This window comes from Lipophrys pholis, assembly GCF_963383615.2.
Source record: "Lipophrys pholis genome assembly, chromosome: 9".
Lineage (NCBI taxonomy): Eukaryota > Metazoa > Chordata > Actinopteri > Blenniiformes > Blenniidae > Lipophrys > Lipophrys pholis.
Window position 1 is genome coordinate 21,921,432 of NC_137639.1, and position 24,314 is coordinate 21,945,745.

The 24,314-nt window shown below is 42.5% G+C and overlaps 1 protein-coding gene across 2 annotated transcripts in view; it reads right to left on the bottom strand.

Annotated features, from left to right (window-relative positions):
- ephb6 (eph receptor B6) overlaps positions 1-24,314 on the bottom strand; it is a 42,645-nt gene that overhangs the window by 14,201 nt on the left and 4,130 nt on the right. For both annotated transcript variants that reach the window (XM_080471378.1, XM_080471377.1), the window contains exons 2-5: positions 17,117-17,181; positions 10,677-10,949; positions 7,653-7,822; positions 7,177-7,472 (exon numbers count right to left, since the gene is read on the bottom strand). In XM_080471378.1, coding sequence (XP_080327504.1) covers positions 7,177-7,472; positions 7,653-7,822; positions 10,677-10,949; positions 17,117-17,181 — 804 coding nt within the window. The remainder of the gene's footprint in view (positions 1-7,176; positions 7,473-7,652; positions 7,823-10,676; positions 10,950-17,116; positions 17,182-24,314) is intronic.

Sequence of the window (24,314 nt, forward strand, 5' to 3'; positions counted from 1 at the left end):
CCTTTTCTACTGAAGGAGGAAGATCAATGGATTCAAACTCTGCTAACATGATTTTTTGTTTCTGTGACCTCGGGCATCACAAATTCAGGTGAGTCCAGTGGCAACGGCCCTAAATCCTCATGAACCTTTCGAATGGCTTCCTGACCTTGTCCTGATAACAGTTGCTCATTCGGCCGTCGCGGAGCCGCTTTGTTATCCATTTGGAATCGTGTTTGGATCGTCTCCCCTCAATCCTTCAGGGAAATATTGGGATTTGTAGCTTCTAAATGTGGCTCTGTTTTCATTATCCAGGCCTTCTAATTGTGTCTCTTGGCTGTTTGGTTTCAGAGAAATTGAAATTTTTTCACTGCCAAAATTGACACATTGAGAGTGACGACAGAGAAGCACAAAAATTAAAGTTTCAAGCTGGGGAGCTGCGCAATGATCTGCTTGCTGCAAGGCTGCACAAAACCTGCAACTTCCACACTGCCTTTCACATCTTTTTTTTACTTTGTTGTAACTAAGAGTGTTTCTCTTTTGAAACATCATTCATATCACCGCACATGCTAATGAAATTTGTAATTTAGCCTTGTGATAAAAAGAGTTGTCATTGCACAGCGAGCTCTGATGACCCAACGCGCTCAATAAATTTCTTTCACAAACAATTGATTTTGATGTGGTTGTGTGTGTTTGAGCTGCTTTATCATCCCAGCCTGGCGACACCCCTCAGCAAGGTCCTGTTCACAGTCAATACTGCGTGTCGTCAATCATTTCATTGAGCTGTTTTTTGTTCAAAGCTTGACCTTTATTATTAGACTGGAAAAGCAATAAAGTGTCAACCCTGATAATAGGCGTATTTGACATATGGTGGGTAATGATAATGTAGAAAACAAGGACCAAAACCACAGTAGTTTTATGTGAGAGAAAATACTTTCGAGTGGTGTAGTGCTTAACTCTCCTGCCCCGTCTTGAGAAAATGCAACGGGGGTTGGTGTGGAGCTACTCTGGTATTCTCCCACAGTCCAAAACAGATCTGACATGAGTTGGTGTGGCTTTAGATTGTATTGATTGTGACTGTAAGTGTGTGTTTGCCCTGTGATGAACTGGTGACCAGTCCAGTGTGTAACCCGACCACGTGACCCAGCATATATAGAGGATTAACCAATGGATGGGAAAACTTTCCTGTGTCAGTTGAACACTTTGGACCTGACCTATTACAGGTTTGCCCACGTGAAAGGGGAAAAGCTAGACATTGCGCACATGCATGTATGGAGATTGATTACTTGTAAGTGCGTAATCCAGTCACTCCACAGCAAATTCAAGAAAACAAACATGGAAACGATACAGTTTCCATCAGACAACTACAGTGCAAACATGGTCAAACACATACAAAAGCTTTATTTGAATACACCTGTTTGCATGTGATGTCGCTCATGGTAATATTTTTGTTGTGCACCTGCAGAACACACGCAAATCAAAAGTGCTTGAGCATCAGACAATCAGCTCTTGCTCTTTTACCTCGTCCCCAAATGCTGTTTGCCACCACAGCGCGCCTCGGGATGGTTAGTGGATGTGTCTGTACTGAGAGGGAGGGCTCCGGTTCACAAATCAGGACAATCTCACATGCTGAATATTTCAGGACACAGTTGCATGCCACAGAAAAGAAAATCAACATGGCTTCAAATTAACTCAAAAGCCCATTTCAGCATTCGGCGCTAATCTTTGTCCCAAATCCTCGACAGTGGCTTAGAGAGGAATCAAACAAGAAGGAGCAATTCTCCGGATGATGTGAGGTCAACTCAGACCAGCTCAGGGAGACCGAAACTAAAAGAGCGTTTCATGTTTGGCTGAACAGGTGTAATTGTGTCTCATGCTCAGTCACGTTCTCTGCCTCTGCGCCTCCCTTGTGGGATGCAAATGTCAAAAGGGAGAAACGTCCTTATGCTGTCTTACAGAAAGATAAAATAACAGCTGACAGACGTTGCTTGTCGCCCACCTCTGTCCTTATCATTCCTCAGAAGCCTGAAGACAAGGTTGTTGTTGGGTTTTCTTTTTAAATCTACAGTTGATTCCTGAATGTCACACTGATCGTGTCGATGCTGAATTCCATTTAAGACGCGTGTCTGATGAACAGCTTTACAAATAATTAAGGAATGATCTTTTAATGTCAATCTGCCAAAACAACGGCTGTGTTTTTGTAACTGTCTGATGTTTCAGTTTATCATCAGTCCAAATGGCGAAGTGTTGTTTGGATGCATCTGAAAAACCAGAATGATTAAATATCAGGCACCGGGCAGAAAAACTGGAAGGTGTGACGGTTTTCTCTTCTGATGTACAGTCATTTCAAGAGAGTCAGGTTCACTATGATAAATGAAGATTGTCACAAATGCTATAACTTCCTTTTTGAAAACAGTTTTTATGACTGATATGTGAATTTATGTGGAAAATTCCTGTTACTTTAATGATTTCAGTAGATTGCTTCTACTAGTTCATGGTAGTGGGGCTGTGTATCGAGAGACATGATGAATTAAAGTTTTCCACTCCCACACACAGTCCTGACTCCACCGATAGGATTAAATTAACTTCTTCATTTCCAGCAGCTCAGTTAACGTTCGGCACAGCAGGACTTTTGCAGTAAATGCTAATATTCTCACAAAAATATAGCTGACATACAAATGTAAGGGAAAAACATGGTGATAACGTCCCATCCTCTTCAGTCATCTTCATCAGTGTGTTAAGCTGCTGTGCACCTTTCTGAGACTGACAGTCCGATATTCACACCAACTTCACACTCGACCAGCTACATGCAGGTGAGAAAAGAACCACAGTTTCAACCTCTGATTCATTTTATATATATATTTTCCCCCCTGTCAACTATTTCTGTCACTGCATGTGTGCAGCATGAGAGCAACACTGCAAATGTCCTCCGGGAGACAGGAAACTTGATGGTGGCACAAAGGGAAAATGTCAGCATGAATACGTGTGCAAGATTTTATGACTAATCGTTGTGCGAGTTATTTTACTGAACAAGTGAAAACTGTTCAAGGATTAATGCCGTTGTCGGGAGTTAATCCACTGGCAACACTCACGTCCCCACAAAATCTAGTAGCAGTTCCAACTGATAAGAATTCATGTTTGTATTAATAAAAACTCACATTGTTTATTGTTGGAGAGCTTTTTCAGCCTTCACTTTATATTTGTGACAATGAGACTGTGTACAATGTGGCTTCCATTAAAGTGTGTATTCTCATAAAACCTAAACTTCACACCTACATTGGAGCTTCGTAAATTTAAGAGGAATGTAAGATATTTTAAGAAGCCAGAGGTAAAGCTGAAATACTTCATCTTCACGATGTTTTTAACTGATGAAAGTAAAATATTCACAAAACTTCATTCTGAGTTGGGATTTCCAAAATAACAACGTTGAACAATATCTGAAAAATAAATATCGAGTAACTGAACTCTTTAATATGAAAATTTTATATAGGACCTTTTTTGTCTTTTTTCTTTTACAGTGTAGCTTTTTTTTTTTTAAATATTAAAAACCATCATAGTTAAATCCTACACTTTATTTTTTTTAATCTTATTTTACTGTCTTGGCTTTTTAAGTCTTTACCACATTAATTCACTTTAGCAAATAAAGAAATGCATTATACAAGAATCCTTAAGTCTAAAAATAGAAAGCTTTTAGTGCTGTGTGTAAGCAATCATTTAGGGCTGATATTCATTTCCACATGAGACCGAGACGTGGGACCAGGAGTCCCCTGTTTGTTCCTTAAAATGATGTCTTGCTTGAGGGGCTCAGTCTGTGCAAAGCAATGTGTTCTCACATTAATATTGAAACAGCACACACTGTACTTATTCACTTTAACAGCAGGTGACCTCAAACAATTCACTGAAATAGTGCCAATGATTGCAATTTGTCTGTCAAAGAGAGAGATAATTCATCTGATGACACACATGCGGGTTATCTGAATTTCACTGTGTTCAATGTACTAGCGCCATAAAAAAAAACCACTCATTTAATTAGCTCTTCTGACCAGGCTGTCAGCATTATCATTTGTTCACTTTGTGCTTTTATTACATGTCTTTGGTGTTTAAAGCAAGAAGGAAAAGTTGTTACAGTTGACAAAGTTCAGCGCTCCACTTTATGATTGGAACAAGGCTCTGCGGCTGTTTACAAGCCTCCGCGACGGCAATGCTTGTTAACCATCTGCCTCCTTTCTCGGCAATCCCAGGGAGCCAGGGAAGACAACAATGTAATGATGCCAATCTACATCATTAGTCAGTGAAGTGATCAACAAAACATAATCACGAGAGTTGGAACAAAAAGCAGCGTGGGCAGCATCGTGTCCAGGCATTCATAGACAGTTGGTGGAGGTCTGCGCTGCGGCGGCCGAGCAGTTTCGAGGGACTATTTGTCAGTAGATATCAATCAAATGCAGACAAACACAAGTGGCGGCCGAGTGCAGATGTAAAGCAAATGTGCTTGAACGCATTTCACAGCTGACTTGGCAGGGCTGGAGGATTAATTGTGCTCCCGTTACTTAGACTTGAGCAATTACGTTCATTGAAATTCCTGTGAGAGTGCAGATTTTTTTGACTGTAATTCCTGCAGTTTGAGCCCCTCAGACATGCGCGGACCAATCGGATCTCAGCATCACAGCAAAGTACCCTCACACACTCACTCGGAGGGACTGAAGCAAGCCTCCATGCATCTCCCTTCACGCCTTCAAATTTCTTTCCTCTCTTTTTTTTTTTTTGCCAGCTCAATTCTTTTAGTCATTAACTTGCATCTTCTTATCTTTCACTCTCCCTCCATCTCTCCCTGTTTTCCCTCCACTCCCCCCCCCCCTCCCCCTGCGGTTTCTGTCACTTGTTCACAGACGAGTGGCCATTACATCGCCATGACCTAAATGTGTCACATCCCTCCCTCTATTGCTCACTCCCTCTCTGCCTCCTCCTGCTCTCTCCCTATAGCCCTTCCTGTCCGTCTGGAAGTCTCTCAAATGTCTTCCTTCTTCTTTTTATCCCGTACTTACACCCACTTTAAGAAGTGTGAACACTTTTCAACCAGTTTCGGCGTCTGCCAACTTCAGCAGTATTTTGCGGTGTCAGATGTGTGGTGTTTTATTAATGCCTCTCCTCCTAAGCGAGCACGCGGGCCTTCAACCTGCGACTCTGGAGCCGTGTGCAGCCCACCAGCCTCTGTGCGGCGGCTCCCCGCAGCTTCACAGATTCACATTTTGTTCTTACTTTTGCACTGCAGACAGTCTTTAAAAGAGACTTTCATCTTGCGGTTCAATGTGACTTCATTTCAGGTGTTGAGTTTCCAAACCACTGGCGTACGCTCGACATGAATACAAATAAAGAAAAGTTTAGGAAGAAAATAGAAAGTTTTTCTCAATGTGAACGGACTCATTTGCTTTCACTACCAACTATCCTTGTTTAGATGTACGATTAGTATATATAGGCCTAAAAGTAAAACGGCTAAAATGGCTCAATATGATCAAAGAGCCTAAACAGCTGAAGTAATTTTCATCATATTTATTCTACCCATTAAATTCAGCTTAAGGTCACTGTGTTTATTGAGGCTACATTTTAAATCATTTCTTAGTGTTAAAAAATTATTCTCACACAATTTGTTTTTGTTTGCACTGACATAGCAACCAAGGTATTTCCTTTTACAGTTCAGATTTTTTTTCAAATCTAAATTATACTGTATAATACTTGTTCTGACATGTTTTGCACCTCTGCACAAACTTTACTTCTGGCAAAATGGACTCCTTTGGTCGTCCAGGTTGCAGACTCCCGTTGCATTGCTGAAAACCCACAGCGTGAATACAACACTGTAACTTGCCTTCTCATCTCATGTCGACCTGACCCGCCTGCCCTCGTTTCCGTCTGGTCCGCACATCAAACACAGCAGCACATCAGAGTGACAGCAGCACCTTTCATTATTGATCCAGACACTTCATATCTTTAGAAATAGCAGGAAGAGAACTGACGATAAGTCAGGCTGGGCCCAGAAATTTCACTGACTATAGGGGGTCTTTTTGTTCAATTGAGTTCACCTGAACTGACTTACAAACACTTTTTGATCTATTTGGGGATCTGGAAAAAAAAAAGAAAAAGTTTGATGCTGCAAGGTTAGCTTACAAACTAATGGGAGCCAAAGTTCAATAGCTCTGGTCTCATGAATGGTAACAGGAGACGATACATTTTTGACAAAAAAGGCAAATGTTGAGCACAGAGTTTGAGACGTGAGACTGAGAACAAGGCCTACCAGGCTGTGGGAGGCAATGTTTTGTGCCTATGAAGCAGCTCGGAGCTGGACTCAAAAGATTTTTGAATATTCTCAGTTCACAAGTACAAATGATTGTTAGCTAAATAAAATTGGATTCGTTTGATCCAATATAATACAAAATGGAAACGAATAACTATGGGACGCCAAGAGCAAAATTAATGCAGCCAGATGGGAGCAAAAACTCAGAGGAAGATGGAAAATCTTCACTGAAATATGAGTGAAGTAAATCCAGATCTGACTGAATGCGGCATCATCTTAGAAGACAAAGTTTTGAGAAACATTATCGCTCAATGTGCAAATTTAACAAAGTAACAGACATCAGACATAACTTGGTTAACCACTGGAAAACGCAGCAAAGCACTGAATCAAGAGACCATCTGTTAAAGTGATGTTGGTTTGATGAGAGCGAAAACATTAATTTGTCATCAGATTGTCAGCTGTTATCATGATTTCATTTTTTTTCTCTCTTTGAGTCTTTTCCAGAGGCAGATCCCTTTGTGTCTGCCAGCTCTACAGTACTGGACAAACAGCTGACTCGCTCCAAAAAGGAAAAACATAATCTTCTTTGTGTTGCAGCCATTCACTTTAATGTTTCTATCAGACCTCTGTGCAGCAATGGAGCTGTGTGCGCAGAGCAAGGTTTCTTTCTTGGTTTACATGTTCTTCCTGTGCTTGCATGGGTTTTTATGTTGGTATTCTGGCTTTCTTCCACGATCCAACACTAAATTGTGATTCAGTCTTTGTGTTAGAGCTGTGAGGGACCCGTCCAGGCCGTGATCGGCTCCATCCTCCAGCAGCCCCAGTCGAGATAAACTTGTCATAAAAGATGGATGCATGGTTCTATTTAAACGAGAGTGATCGATAACCCTGTCAGTTCTCACTGAACTCACCCAAGCAGGCAGATCCATTGAGGTTCTGCTCGTAGCCTTCGTCACAGACACACCCTCCGACAGGCACCATCCACTCCCCCTCGGCGTTGCAGTGCATGCGAGGCGGCGAGCTTCCCTGTGTTTTGCTGTGAAGGACGCATGTCCCGCTCACAGGCACCAAGGCAGTTGGCTCTGCACCCGAGGGAGTGGCTGGGTAGGACGCTAAGTAGAGGCTGGTGGCTGGACAGCGTCGGTAGAAGATGGACACACCCATGAGGGAGACGCAGGCTCCACTGTCAACGACGGCCAAGACAAATCTGCAACAGGATCAGACGTGAGGATTTTCTATTCCATTCAGCTGTGTGTATATTTACAAAATAGCCATGTCTACAGAATACAGAATAAAAACCCAGCAATTCCCCACGAGCAAAAATAGGCCGCAGTGGGGAAAAACTGAGAGGAGGAGCACATTCAGCAGGGAGTAGATAGACGATTACCCGCTGCGTGTTAGAGGGGCAAAGCTGCGTGTCTTTATGTTGATGCGGCTGTATCTGTTGGGTTGATACTGATGGGGCGAACTGGGCTCCACCTTGGAGAAGCTCTTATCGGCCGCGATAGTGTCGATCTTCACCCAGCCCTCCCTGGTCTCCTTCTCTCCACTGGAAGGCTAAAAAGACGGAAATGTGCAAAGTGCACAGGAGACAGAGAGAGACAAGATAATGAGTAGTTAAGACCAAACAGAATAACTCAGAGTGAGTGTGGTTGACAGGAAGGAAAGTAAACAGGCAGAAAATTATGGACACGAAAATGAGGCGGCTGACAGATGAAGGATCGGTAATATGCAGTAGAGTAAATAAAACAAAAACAGGAATAAGAGGAACTAACGGGATGAAAGGGGGAGCTGGGGATTTAGCTGTATTTGTATCTGCCATACGCACATTACCAGGAAGTTTAGTGAGCAGCGTAAATGTTGACTGAGATCTGTGCAGGTCTCAGTGGGGGTTGTGCTCAAGTTCCCACCAAGGCTGTCAGTGTTGTATTACTTCCTGACTGACATGGATTCCTCATCAGGCCTTGATTTGCATTTTTAAAAAAGCATTTCACTCCTCATTCATCTATACAAATGCTCCCACCATGACGAGGACTGCTCACGTCGACAGTCACACTCTGATGATTAAAACTCTTCAGAAAAAGTTTAACATTACTTTAAATGCTTGCATAAATAAAATATATTTGAGAGCACAGGTCTGAACCAGAGTTGGGAATAAAGCAATATAAAGCAACAGATTACTGTAACACCACTACTTTGCAAATTTTCAGATTACAATGAAAGAAGTTACAGTAGTTGATGTTTCCATGAGATTCGTCACTTTTGTAGATGAAAACAGTTAATCCTTTAGGCCTGAATAAATATCAGGTTTCCTGTATAAGCGCAGTCTGGATGTTGGTTGCTTGGTTTATTCCATTAACAGGTGTTATGAAGATTTCTGCATGACTGTGGAAGATTGTCTCCCTCTGTGGGAGTGCATGCAGCGAACTGGTGTAAATTCATCTGAATTCATTGAGTGAATCATTCATTACCCTGGCTGACACACTGCTGACAGCTCAGCTAATGTGACACAGCAAAACTACTGCATGCACATTGAAGACATAAAAAATTCTAAGGGAAAAAAATGAAAGCACAACTTTTTCAATGAAATCACTGCAAATCATCCTCAAGTAGTAACTAGTTACTGTATTCAAGTCCTGATTCCTGGTAACCTGGTCTGAAGTGAGAGCAGGAGGTTCACAGGATTGTCTGCAGTGCGTAAAATGGAAATTTCATGTCCTAAATATGTAATTATTGGAACTGAAATGACATTACCGAATTCACAATGACATATTTCTTTGCACTTGTAGCAGCCACACCAGTGTGACCTGAGGACACTTTCAATACTCAGCCATGTTTCTTCAATAATCAGAGTGATTACAATTATTCTATGTGAGGGGATGATGAGAGGTTCTGCTGTTTTGGTGTAATATTAACTTGAACAACAATGAATCACTAATGCAGCCAGAGTTTAATGATTCTGTCTGAAGGTACTTATGCCTCAAAGGGAGGAAATAATACTGGTTTAATTCAGTTGTGGAGGGGAAGTTAAACATTAATCAGTGATTAGTAGCAGAAATATTTAATTGTCCAATTCATCTATTTGTTTAATCCAAGAGGATTCTGAAAGGACTCTGAAAAATAGAACCTCTTTCATCAATCTAAGAAATGTTCTGTGATTGTTTCTGAAAAAAACGAATGCTATTCTGTTCTATTGAATTTCTCCTTGTCACGGCTAAAGCCATTACATTTTGAGAAAAATAATCTTAATAATACTAATCACATCTATTTGGTGATGAACATTTCTATAAAATGGTACAATAAGTATTATTACTGCCATATTCATGTTTTTTTAAAACATTGATATGAAATTACAGTTCATAACTGACAGTGCTGCTCTGCACTGTTGTGTTGTCTAAAAAAATTAATAAATAAAAGTGACTGATGTATCCTACTGTTGTTTTTTCTAAATGCGCGAATAATCGTTGTGGTAAATATCACTTGAATGCTGGTATGCACATCAAAACAATCTTTGGAGATGAGAAATGGATGGACGTGAAAGTGAATGTTTCTGATGATAGAAAATGTCACCAAAAAAAAAATCTCTTTTTTATTCATACGAGCAAGTATGGCTTCATTGCATGATGCATGTTGACAATGGACAGCACACAAGCAAAAGCATGAAACTGACATGTGGTTAAAGTCCAGCTGGCCAGGATTCAAACCTCTGCTTCTCAGGTCAGTTCAGATCATGTGTGCATCCCCAGCGTTGAGCTGTCAGATTGCCCTGGAGGTATCTACATGATGAGCTTGTTCTGCTGGACCGCTGTGTTAGATCTGGTGATGTCTTGATGTGAGGTCGCAGATTTAAAAAATAAATAAATGAATCTGCTGAACCAAACATGTATGACAGAAATGGGCAACTGGTGGCCTGAAGGCCACATCTGTCCTCTGTCTTCATGATTTGTGCTTTCATAGTTGATGTTTGCATGATGGTGTATCTTACCACATCTGAATCAGCTATTAATGGAAAATACTACAAATTACTGTAATTAGTTAAAATAAATAGTGCTTGTTGATTAAAATTACATACAACTAGTCATTTCAATCACATTAGCTGCAATGACTCATAAGTCTTTGTAGTCGAGGTGCTTGGTCAGAATTTGGCTCTCTGATAATGAGGATGACATTTTTTGCAGCCTTCAGCTTCCTATTGCTGAGATATTAGAACCGATGGTAACGATGTAAAGGGCAAAAGACCTTTTTCACACTGTTTGGTCACTACTGTTGAAACATAATGTTGGTACAACATGGAAATGGGCTTCTCCTTAAGCAAATTTTACACATATTCCTACCTAATGGTTATAATGGAATAATAGTTGCAATATAAATACATCGACATGTAAACACGGCACACGGTGTTTCTCCTCACCTCAGCTACCCAGGTCCTCTCCAGCTCCTTCTGGGAGTCGGCCTGTTTGTAGTACAGGGTGAGCGTCTCTCTGCAGGTGGGTGAGGGGGAGCGCAGGCTGGCGCAGTCACGCACAGAGAAACGCAGCGTGACAAAAACTCGCGGAGCCGAGTGCCGGTACAGGAAAGGCGTAGCCAGCCAGTTGTCCTGCAGACGGGGATTTTGGTTGACATTGCAGACCTCAAAAGTTCGTATGAGCTTCCCTCGGTCGTCCAGGACGCTGACTTCATCCCACTGAGAGAGACAGAGACGGATATTATGAGCTTGTGTTAAACTAAACATAGCTCAGGATAAACAACCTCTTGAGAAGGGAGCGTCAAAATAAGAATTCAAACCCTGGAGCATATACAGTTTGTGACCAGTTATGAATCTTCCTTGCATCTGGAGACGTGGTTCACATTTCACTGGGTAAATATGGAGCATAAAGACTGTGTTACTGATTTGTTTTATATTCTTGTAGTGCAGCCAAAAATTAAACAGCTTCTCTGACTTAAACACACAATAGTACTCAGCCTTAATGTCCTCTTAGATGTAGGTCATCTCTGTGTCCCAGTACTCCACCATAGACTTTCCACTGTTTAATTAAGTAATCAATGATATTGGAAAAACTGGTACAGCTGTTGATTACACCACTGGAGCTTTTGCTTCACAACACAGATTACATTTCAAACGATGTGGACAGAAGTGTCATTACCAAGAAATCAATTTCAAATTTTCTTTGGAATTGATGGAGTTTCTTTCTATGAATACAATCAAGTGCATGAGTATTCTTGTGGACAGGAACCCAAACAGACTCATCAAATGATATTGCTGCTTATCAAGACAATGAGTTATAAAATGCTGTCACTCAAGTTTGTTGAACCTAAAGTCTTTGGGAAGTTAAAGGGATATCCATCCCTCTTCTATAATCTTTATCCAGTTCAGAGTCAGAGCAGAGGGAATCATACTTCAGCAGCAATTAAAATTTCATATTGTTGTTAAAGATCATCTTTATAATACCAAATAATATCAACTGTTAATAGTGAGTTCTCCTTTTTTTTCTTCCAAAGGCTAGTTAACTAATGAGTCCCAGTGAATCACTTTGCCAATATTCAAAAACAGCAGTCGAGCTGATGTCTCTGTTCTTCTCAAGTAGACACTGTTAGCTTTTAGTATTTGACATTAATCTAATCTGACTCTGTCCTGTACTAAACATTAGCCTGTCTGCATCTTAAGAACAACAACAACTATTATACGGCATTTTTATCTAAACTGAAGTGACGGTCAAGAAAATGAACATTCTTCATGTCAAAACTTCGACATCAGAATGTCTGTTCAACAACCTGTTGTTATCATGCTGGGTAGGAACAGCGGACACACGGGAGCACAGATCAGTGGAAAGACTGTATCTGGAAGCATATGTAGAAGTTGAATGTTCTAACTTTATTCCTAAAAGCTTTGCTTGTTCACGTCTGTTGCATTATAATGAAGCCTGAAAGACAAATTTTAAAGTCTCAGCAGATAAATTCCAAACAGTTTGCATGGCTGGGCACAGGCCATGCAAGAAGGAAATTCAATTCACATGGGCTGCTGGCATTTTGCACTTTCAGTTGAAGTGTTTCTGTTGTATAATAGGGTATTTTGAAGATGGATCTGTTTTTACAGTGACATGTGCTGGGTTTTTGTCTTGCACCACTTTGGCATTTGCATGTGTGCCATTGTTCACATATGACAGGTGGCAGACGCTTGTGCCTCTGACTTATGGCAGCTGTTGTGTAATAAAATTAGCAGATTTTGTTGTATTTTAGCAAAGCAGAACACTCTCAGGAGCACAAATGGATTTGGGGGGGGGGGAGACACAAGTTGTACACGGAGACAACTGAGCAGTGCAAGACACAGCTCTCGAAGAAACCCTGTCAGATGAGACAAAATGTAAATTGTGGCCCAGGGTTTAGTTTCACCAATTATACAGTGCAGTGCCTCTGAGGATAAAAAGGCTCTGCTTTAAGCCTGTGTAGCCCTGAGTGACAAGCAAGGCCTTTTCTGTTGTAACACAGAGGAATTATGTATTAGGCCTCATCATCATTATTCTTCTTAGTACAATGGCAAGAGTACAAAAGGTCTTGACACCCTATCAGGGTGCATTAAGCGTGTGTGATTCAGTGTTTGTGCACGTTAGTGTATCTCTGCATGCTTACGTCTCTCTCCCAGTGTGGTTCTGACAGCCTCTGTGAACGGATCACACATGAGAGAATGCTTTCATATTTTGCCCAATTGGAATAATGATAAGATCAGTGAGCAGATAGCGGCACTGTCAGTCTAATGGATGGAAGAGACAGTTTTCTTTCTCTCTGTCTGGGATCCACTCCGTCAGTTAGACAAGGGAATGAAGGGAATCAGGAAGAAGGGACAACAGAGAGCACATGGTGGGGAGGAGGGATGTGATGGAGAAAGAAAAGTGGTGAAATAGTAAACAGAGGATGTGTGTGTGTGCATTTTTGTGTGACAACGTGCGGTGGCTGCGGAAAATATTTAGCCGACCATGTGAACTATCAGGTGGACAGAGTTGCCACTGGTATTTGTTTGTGTGGCATTGCGTGCAGCTTGCATTTTTACTTCTGTGAGAAAACATGGCTTACATTTGTTTTCTGATCCCCCAGACCAAATCGCCATCACCCCCCTCCCCCCTCTCTTCCCCCTCTCAATTTTTTCTTGTTTCGTTTTCTCCCTCCCCTGTGTAAAAAATAAATTAAAAAAAGAGCCCAGATTGGTGAGGAGGGGTGTATGAAGCGTTGGCGAGAGAAGAAAAAAAATCGGGACAACTCATCTTCATGATTTAATTTAAACCGAAATGCCAGAGAGCCACGCTCCCTCTCACTCTCTCTCCACTGACAGAGGGCAGGGAGGAGCAAGGAACTCGGACACAACCGTGGAAGCAAACACGCAGAAGCGGGAAAAGGCACGCACATCCACCCCGAGACATACAGTATGTACGCACACAAAGCAAACACACAACGGAAGAGCAGGGAGTGAAAATAAAGGGACGAAAGAAATCCTGCAAAATGGTGGAGTAAAAAATGGTTTGACACTGAAAGGAAATAAAGGGCAGATTGGAGATTGAGCAGGGGGATAAAAGGAAGAATATGAGGCAGGCATCTAGCGGCTGAGGGACTGCGAAGGGCAAATGGAGAAATGATTAAAAGAGGGAGAAATAGAAGCAGAGACAAAGATGCTTGTCAGTACATTAAAAGAAAGGAGTCAGTAAGAAAGCAAGATGAAGCAAGAGGAGAGACCACTGGGAAGAATATGCACAGAGCCTCGAGCGTAAAGAAACGACGGGATGTGAAGAGAGAAGTGAGGAAAGAGTTAAATAAATGAACACACACACACACACATGCAGAAAGACACGTCCACACCAACACACACAACCCTTGTTCTCTCCCCCTCTCTTGGTCTGTCTTTCTACTTCTCTCAGCTTGGTGCCCCGGGTCAAATAACCATATCTCCATCTCAGAAGCACTTCTCATCCAGGGACTATAAAGGAGAGGGAAAAAAACCCTCACATCACACACACACACACACACACACACACACACACACACACACACACACACTACGGCCTTACATGGAGGAGCGATTCATTGACACAATGCATGCCCTCGCTCCTCAACCTGGTCGTCCCAACAGAGCGTCTTACAACAGGGATTAACCATTAGTCAAAACTGACCAAGATCTCAGATTGTAGCCCTAAAGTCACATCATTACCCTTAAAAATGTCTACAAATGTTGAGTGGTCCTGGTTGGTTGGTCAGACCCCGCAACAGTGATGTGCCTTGAGGTTTGGGGCCTCAGGAGGGGAGGTAAACAAGAAAACACACACATGCACATGCACACGCGCACACGCACTCACGCACGCACGCGCATGCACACGCACGCACACACACACACACACACACACACACACACACACACACACACACACACACACACACACACACACACACACACACACACACACACACACACACACGCATGCATGCACACACACACTGCTCACTTCTCAGTCCGAGTCGTTGACATAATGCATGTCTTAACCCATCAGCGTAATCTTACAGCCAAGTGTTGGACCGTAACCTCAGACTGTAATAACATTAGTCATAAAAACCACATCTTAAGTCTTAGAAATGCATGAAACTTTAGAAGCAACTTAGATTGTACCCCACATGAATAGTGCTTCTCATAGTTTGGGACCCCACAAAGGGACTTAAACAAGAACACACGTTTGCACACATGCACGCGCACACACACACAAACACACACACTAGTGCACTAATGGACGGCTCCTATTAGCAGCTGCCATCATGGTTCACAAGCTCCTTAAACAGATGAGGCCCTAATTAATCAAACATCACGTTGAATTATGGGCCGACACTGGAGGCTAGACTGGGGTGATAATGACAGAGCATAAAGCTAAAGTGTGCTGTAAGGTGAGATAAAAGCCTTGGTGTGAGAGTGTATGCCTACCAGATGTTGGTTGGGAGTTCTGCTTGGAGCTGCAAGTGGCACCATCTCTCACTTAGCACGTAGCAAAGGAGCACTAATATATGCAGCTTTCAGCTATACATTTTGGATAAATACACTGTGTGATGCTGAAAAAGATTTATAGATCAAACGCCCAAACATGCTTAAATAAATTCTGAGAATAGTATTAATCTGTGTCGGGAAGCTAACTAAAGGTTTCCCGCACAGTAACAAGTGCATGTAGACATAGTGACCCACTGCTCCTCACATGTAGTTTGAGTGATTATCTGATGACAATGAAGACGATGTATGGGCGTAATTATGAGCCATATTAGAACTGAGCCATAATCACTCACAGATGACTGATTTTAACTGACCCGGCAGTTGACCCTAGCACAGTCACGCAAGTACACACATAGAACAATCGGTAACCCCCCGTACCACCACACCACACCACACCAGCACCAGCCACACACACACACACACACACACACACACACACACACACACACACACACACACACACACACACACACACACACACACACACACACATACACACACACACACACACACACACACACACACACACACACACACACACACATATTTACACAGCTCAAGGCAATTCGACAACCTTAAATAAAAAGCAGCTCAATGGTGGGAAATCTATGGCTCAGTCTGAGCAATTTCATCATGGATGAAGACACACAGTGGAGAGCAAAAGGAAAAAAAAAATTGAGGGGCATTTTACACCCTGAAGGTTGCGCTGAAGGCGAGGTGGGGCTTCGCTCATCCTGAGGATTGTGTGCCACGTCGCCTGAAGCACCATCCATCAGTGTCAGATATCAGTGACTGAGTAAGATAATAATCCAGAGTTAAACCATCACCAAACATTAAACATTTATTACCGTGTGCCATGTCTGTAAGTGGTAATCTGATGTTTCTACGCGTCGACACACACTGCGGCAACATTGAAAAGTTGCATAGTGAAAACGGCAGAACTGTTGAGGAAGTTTGTTGTGTATTTCAATCACAGTGTGACAGTAATCATTGTAACCTTGAAAAAAAAAGCGTCATCTTGCAAAATTATACTACAGGAATCATGCATAATATCCATGTGTGAAAGTGTAAACATGGTGAGAAATGCATTAGAGTACTGGCTCTGCTTTGAACAGACGTGAATGGTCTGGACAGCCGGTCGTCGGCAAACACCCCTCAAATGTACACAAAATGTAAATGTCAAGGCAATGGTATGTGATTTTTTTTTCTTCTTTTTTTTTTTAAATTCAAGACTAAATTGCAACGGTGTCATCTATACAGGTCTGTTACTTATTAATAATTGGTGAGGACTGTTAATCTGTTAACCACAACTAAACTAACGCATACACATAATAACTCCTGAAGTCACTCTAAAACTTCATCTAACGTCCATGTAGCCTCGGTCGCAGGCATCTATTTTGATAATGAATCACGTGTCATTCCAAGTGAAAAATTAATGAACTCTTTAAATGGGACACTGCTGGGTTTTTTTTTCCCCTCTCTGTGATGTGAATGTTTGAGTTTTTCATTAGAATCTGACCTTTGTCTGGACCAAAATGATTCATCCGGTGAGTAAACAGTATATTAATTATGACCAAATTTACCTTCAACTTAACTTCAGCTCTCTGTCGGGACTCCGTGTATAGAAACAAGGAGTTTCCCATTACATACCAGAGTGTTTAATCCCTCATTAGAGTCCCACCGCAAAGTTCAATGAACAATGTGATTATAACCCTGCTCTTAAAACACGACCATGTGTCACACATGTGTGCAGGAGATTTGAACGGCCTCACAACACATTTGCTTCTTGAATGCTCCGGCAGCTGGAAAGCACATTGACAAGTCAGCTTCTCGCTCACCCCGGTGTCTGGATAGGTGGTCCAGCCCAGCTCTGAGGTAGACTCCGTTGTGTCCAGTAGCATCACTGTGGATGAGAAAGCACAGACAAGAGACGCCGTGTGAGAAAACAGACAGACAAGATGTGACTCGTTCAGTTCGATTCGATCAATCGCTGCTCAAGAGTTAACCAGGAGGCTGAGCGAGCGCTAAAAAAAAATCGCAAAGTGACTGTGAAACAGAATTTGTAATCATGAGATATTCTCTCAAGGACTGAAAACCACAGACTGTGCGATTCTGCGAAGCCGTCAGGATTTAAAACATGGAGCCGCTCCAGTGAGGCTGAAGTTAAGATGGAGTTTGTGAAGGGAGCTTTTACAATCAATCAGACTTTTCTTTCTTTTGTTAAATACCACAAGTATTTAGAAGCTGTCTAACGTCAGCAAAGTCAGGCTTTGATGTTTTTTCCTTCCTAATGCCCTAAAAATCAGGGCAGATTCCAGCTGTGTGAATCTGTCTTATAACTCACAAGTGATTCTGAGTACGGATGCTTGATGGCACAATGATCTGCCGTTTAAAATAATTCAACTGATCGACCTGATGGGGCACCGTGATTAAAGGTCAAAATTTCCCAACTTTAAAAGGACATAACAGCTACTGTCACATTTGGTGCGGACTTAGCTTCTCGTAGTTCGGTCTAAAGGGAGTCTTCATGTTCAGTTTTGCTCTTTTGTTGCACACTTTTCCTCATTTCCTCTGATTCGGACTGAAAGCACCAGAATAGCATATGACTTGTTTGAGTGTATTTTCCCATAATTTGCTTTTAGGTTTAAGTGCTTTCAAAAGCAAGCTGGCAAAGAAATTACACACACACACACACACACACACACACACACACACACACACACACACACACACACACACACACACACACACACACACACACACACACACACACACACACACACACACACACACACACACACACAGTGACTCTAATGGTGAGTGCTGCGTGCTGACACATGGCAGCTTCCCACACAAAACCGGAGCCCTTGAGTTTTCCATTAGTATTCCAAAACTGTGGTGGCTGCCGCTCCTTCAGTCTGGCACAGTCGTCGCTCGGCTCTGGTGAAGAGCCGACTGAACGCGGGCCAAAGTTTGTCGTGAGCACAGAGGTGGCAGGAACATCAGACTTCAGGTTTGGATGCTTGCACAGATGGAGGTAATGGAGAAAAACTCGCCGTGCCTGATTTCATCAAGCGCCACGTTAATCACGTGAAAGGGCCCTAAACACACACGCGAGCTCCCGAAGCCCGCAGTCTTCTGAATCTGTTTACAAATAAATGATGCTCATCACAGTCGTCATACAATTTTTATGCTTTTGTTTCCCTTTGCATGCCACGCAGTCGTTCGGCGGAGGATAGAGGCTCTTTTCTCACTCTGACATTCAGACAAAGACGTTATCTACATAATCGGTGTGTATGCATGGTTTTAAAAAAAATAGTAGCCTCCGCCCACAAATCACCGGTGACCCACCGAGGTGGGTGCATTTACATGTTCATGTTTTGTCTCTTTAAAAAACAGAACTGAGCTGCTTGTCTTAATAAATCAAACAAATAATCAGAAGATGATATTATTCACGGCGTATGACATCAATCACTCCCTCCTCTCTGTTCTCTGACAGATTTTTTTGGATTATACTCACAGATGGAGACCCCCACAAATCTGTTCTCTGTGTTCTCTCTTTTCATCCTCTGTTCAAACCAGCCTGCCTCTCTGCTTTCAACCCACTAGGTTGTCTCAACGTCACTCCTACTAAATTCACACATTTTCCATGGAAGTCCTCCAGAATGTGGTGTGATAGGAATTGTATGAAAAAGAAATGAAAAAAGAGGAACAAATACAAATGGACCATGACAGCGAAGGTTTAAATGGAGCCAGGGGCATCGGGATAGATAGTTTTTAGTGCAGCGTATGTCTGGACAGCTTGGCGACTGGACTTGCAGGAGCAATAAAGATGAAATCAGCTGCCTGGGAAAAGACGAAATCCACCAAACCAGGATGAGCAAAGCCCTTCAGATGAATACGGATTTCCACCAGTGACACACCTTTTCTGCTTGAAGTTTGAAGAACTCGAGTGAACCGGGCCACATGGAACTGTGCATAACGACGGGCACACTCTGCGTCGATGAGCAGGTTCTGCTTCTGTGTTTTGTCAACACCAATATCTCATTTGTCAAAATAATAAATTATGATCAAGCATAGAAATGCTCTGCATGGATTGCACGTGGCCCCGTGTATGGCGACCTCATTAAGCAGCATCATATTTACATCAGATAAGAAACACACACGCACAAATGCTGCAAATGTGTCATTCCAAATTCAATTAGCCCTCTGCTTCAGGGCACAGTCATGCATTAATAATTTCGAGCAAAGCTATTTTGACGTTAATATTTATGCCTCTGCGATTTAGTTTCTTGTCATGGGGGCCTTGGCTTACCGAGACCCGCCCCCCCCCAACACCACCACCACCACCGCTGTTTCCGGGACAAACCTCTACATGCGGATTACATGAAGGGGTGTTCAAGCACCTTCATGCATGTCTCATTGCGTGACATTAGCATGTTGAATAATTCACCGCGACATCCTGAGATCAGCGTTGAGTGGTGTGTTACGCACACCTTTCATGGATTAGCTCGACCCGAGGCACCGCCGCGAGACGAGCGGCAACAAAAGAGAGGGACATTTACTGGCAGGTCCACTCGGCAGTAAAAGCTGCTTTATTTAACTCTCGGACAGCCACTTCACGCACACAGACACTGTTATTGGACCATGCGAAGGCCGAGACACTCAAAGTTTGTCCCTGACAGTTTGGAGAAGTGCTGAGTCTGCAATCTGAACCTGAGTGCTGCGTTAATGCACGCCGGCCTCTCATGTCTTTCTGCTTCCACTCTCATCTTCTACTCACTCTGCTCAATACCTTCTCTACCTCCATCCTGTCCCCTGTCCCTCTCGTCCTCCTCCTCCTCGCTGCATGTGTGTATTATTCATCTAAAAAGTGACAGCAGGGTGGGCCCTCCTGTACGTTGAATAAGGAGCTACGCTCTGCTCCATTATTGATGCCAGATCTGCTGTTTGTTTGGAAAAGCGCTTTGATGCTCAAAGCAAAGGAGAGAGAAAAAAATGGACACAATAGAGACGAACAGGCGTGATTATGAAAGGAGAGGATGATAGGATTGTGTTTGTGCATATAAATGTGCCTCCCCCCCCCCCCCCCCCCCCCCCCCCCTCTGTCCGTGGTGTGGGTGTGAATGCTCTTTTCCCTTGTTGCGGAGGTGACCTGCATTAGTTCATGACTGTCCCCTCTGCCGCTGGAGTGTTCACTTCAGCTGAGTGACCCTCTCTGCGCACTCTCCAAACCATTTCCCTCACGCCGACACTGTTCCTCGCTGTGTGGCCATGCGTGCTCAAACACTCTCCAGCGCTAAGTGTAGCGATGTCGTTCATGTCACGCCTCTTTGACGGCAGATGTATGCCACTGCGCTGCACATTTTCCAGGCGGCGGAGCCACCAGTGTGAAAATTTGGTGTTAATATTAACGCAGGCTGGAGAGGTGTGGGTGTGCAATGTGCCTTCACGTCAGTGTGAATGCAGCAGAGCACACACACACAGTGTCATGGAACTCACAGGTAGCAGCAAGTTACAGGAACACACACACTGCATCGAAAATAAATGTTTCCTCCAGCACTGCAAGTTTGTGGAGCAACGGTCAGCTTGTGTTTTGCCTTTTGTCCACTCGCTCGCCCATCTCCACCCTCCCTTTATTGGCTCCAGATGCATCCACCCACAGACAGTCAGTCAGTCAAGGACAAGGCCTTCTCCAAACCATCATTACCAACAACCACTGAGAGAGAGAGCGATACGCCAAGGCGGAGAGGGAGGAGGAGGGAGAAGGGGTGAGGAAGCAGGGGGATTTACGCGATTCCAGAAATAAGTATGCACATGTCAAAGGGTGTTATCAAAAATCTCAGACATTCAAGCTGAATGGGGGTGCAGCTGCAACAAACAGCGCTGGAGCCAGGTGAGATGACAGAGTGATACCTGTGCAGAGAGTGTCTGAACAGGCAGCAACAGGCACAGGTAGGATGTCTCACAATCACACATCCTCTGATTTGATTACAGGTCTTTCACCAAAGCCAGACGAGTCAGGTCACCGCTGAGGGAATGGGTCTGTGTATAATCACATCTCGAAGGCATAGTTTTCCGTTTCGGAAACTACGCCTCTTCACTTTCTTGTTGTTCAGCCATGCTGGGATGAAGATTCTTCAGTCTTTCTTGAAAATTTTAGATTTTTAAAGTCACAGAAAAGGCCACAAAAAGAATCCCTGGATTATTCAAACGTCAACTTTTACATGTGAAAATAGATAAAGGACTTTTTTTTCTGGACACTGAGCAAACTGGATCTGTCATGTAAAGTTTAGTTTAGCTGAAGAAAAAGTTGTTTTCTCACCCCAGAGCTGAACTCTTTAAACTGAACCCAGGCAGTGATAAACTAGACACCTGGACACTTGACATGTGACCTATAGACAATTTAAAATAGACCCACCCTTAACGTGACTTGTAGTATTGAAACTCTTATTTGGATTTGGTTTTTTTTTAGACCTGAACAGTACTCTTTAAAACTAATGGAAGGACACCCAAATCCTTTCAATTAAACTTTGATCCACTCCTGGATTCTTGAAAGTAAAATTTTCACTCTTTAAACACCCAGATTCTTTCTTCCAGGATCTAAATCTTTGAATTACTCCTGGATCTTTGTTTTTTGGGTTTTTTTTTTTTTTAGACCTGACCAGGAATGGTTGTTTTACATGTGGACATTAATTCAGACTCTTATTTCTAGACTTGGGACAGTTTAAAACACTTGGACACAACAAACAACACCTAGACCTTTTAAAACAAACTCTTCGTACTTGACGTTATCTCTTTCAATACAATAAGACTGTTTAAAGAGTCTTGTTGTATTGAAAGCGATAAATCCTGAGCCAACTATTTAAACGAAAGCCTGACTCTTCAAAATAAACTTTAAATTATTTACTTCAGAATTTGAACTTGACCTTTAATTTAAACAAAGGAATTTCTTTAGTATAAAACCCAAAACATTGATCGACAAAATTGTTGAAATGCATGTTAAAGGGCTAAAAACCTGGAAAGACTGAAACATTTTCATTGGATTTACATAATGGGAAACATTTTAATTTAATTTGAAGTTAAAAAAAAAAAGGCTTTGTATTTCATGGCTGGTGTTAACTCTTCAATCTAAAACACAAGTACGTGAAGAAGAGCTTTTCCCTGAAGTGTCAAAGTATTAATTTAACCTGTCAGGGTATTTCTACACATCAATGTTCTGTCTCTCCATTGGTGAAGGCATTTGATTAAATAAGTCAAAGCGAAACTAATTAAAAAACAAAAAAAAAGTGTTTCATTCTGAGACTGGCAGGGAACTGCCAAATCTGAAGCAATCATGCAGAAGTTTGTCTAACCTGCTGCTTTGGAGCCACATGCGGCTCATCAGGCCCCCGATAGTGCAGTGTTTTGTTTTTTCATTTAAAAAAAATAAATTAAAAAGATCAACATTTCTATTTTCATTTTCAACTACAGCACATATTTTGCAGCTTGAGGACACAAAGGCGACACTTCAAAGAAAAAAAAAAAAATGTCAGCGACAATGTGCATCAGATTCCACTCCGCTCAAACTTTCACTGCAGGTGATGAATGTTAAGTTTGCAAAAGGGCCTCTTAGATGCACAGAAGAAAGCAGGTAAAGACAAATCTCAGGGTTTGATCCAACGTGTACAGACTTACATGTGATTGCTGCAGAAATGCAGGCCTACCTTTATACTTGATATGTGGAGAGACTGAGTGAGATAAGCCACACGAGGTAACGTTTAAAGCATCAAACACCTAAAAAAGGCTCACGTGGCTATTTGTGTCAGCTAAAATACCTAAACGAGTGAAAGTGGTAAAAATGGCTCAATCAGTCTGAATGGGAAAAACTTCTAAATGACTAACACCAACATAGCAACTACTTAAAGCTGTTAAACGAGCTAAAAATGATAAAGCACCTTAAAGTGTTACAACAGCTAAAACACTGCAAACTGCTAAACCAACTGAAAACAGCGAAAACTGCAAAAACAGCCTATAACAGTGAAAGTGATTTAAAACAACAAAGAAATACTTAAAAACAAACATTTATATGCCATGTTACATTAGTTTTGAGGGTTAAGTATGTTTTGTATTTCCAGACACGTTTACTTAATGGAATGTGACCAAGAATGTTTCCAAGCATTTCAGACTTTTTCTCATGACAACGATGCCCTGAAAGTGATGCCTCACACACCAAGCATTTTGTGCATGGAAAAAAATGATCCAAAACATCAAAATATATCCTGAATGACCCTGAGTTCTCCATCAAAAACAAAACCTGCTGCAAACATTTTTTAAATTTTTTTTTATCAACATCTCCATCGTCATCAGACGGTAAGAAGGAGGAATGTAAGTCTGAGAAGAGATCAGTTTACTGTAATCTCTCTGTCATTCCTCAGTGGGGAAGCCTTCGATAATCAAACTCTTTCTGTCAGTTCGGTCGGTGCCAACGAACAAACGGCCAAGAAACAGCTTTAATGTGAAACTAAAAACTCACGATTACATTCCAGTGTCACAGCAGTTAATACCATGCGTTCGTCTTTCACTTAGATTTTGGCTCCCGCTCATCGCCCTTCCTCCCAGACGTATTATCCGTGACGCAATCTGCCACGACGCACGCTGACTCCAAGCATGCAGAGCCTCGACTCGCCTCGGGCCTCCAAACCCCTCATATCACAAATGGCAGATGTGTGATTCATTTTAGGAAAAGTGGCCTAACGTAATTACAACGCTCTCGACAGCCACAGAGAATCATGTTGCTTTTAAAAGCGACACGCTCGAGCTAAAAATAAAGCCGGGTCACGGTGAAGTGTCAACGATGGGGAAGCTGCGGCCGACCTCCACCTCGCTCTGGCGTGTGATTTTATGTGTGTGTGTGTGTGTGTGTGCGTGTGTGTGCATGTGTGTGTGTGTGTGTGTGCGTGTGTGTGTGCAGCCCTGCGCACACGCCGGCTGGCTGGAGCCACAAGGAGCAGGAAGCTTTTCAGGCCTGTTCGTGGCATCCGCTCTGCTGCCCTC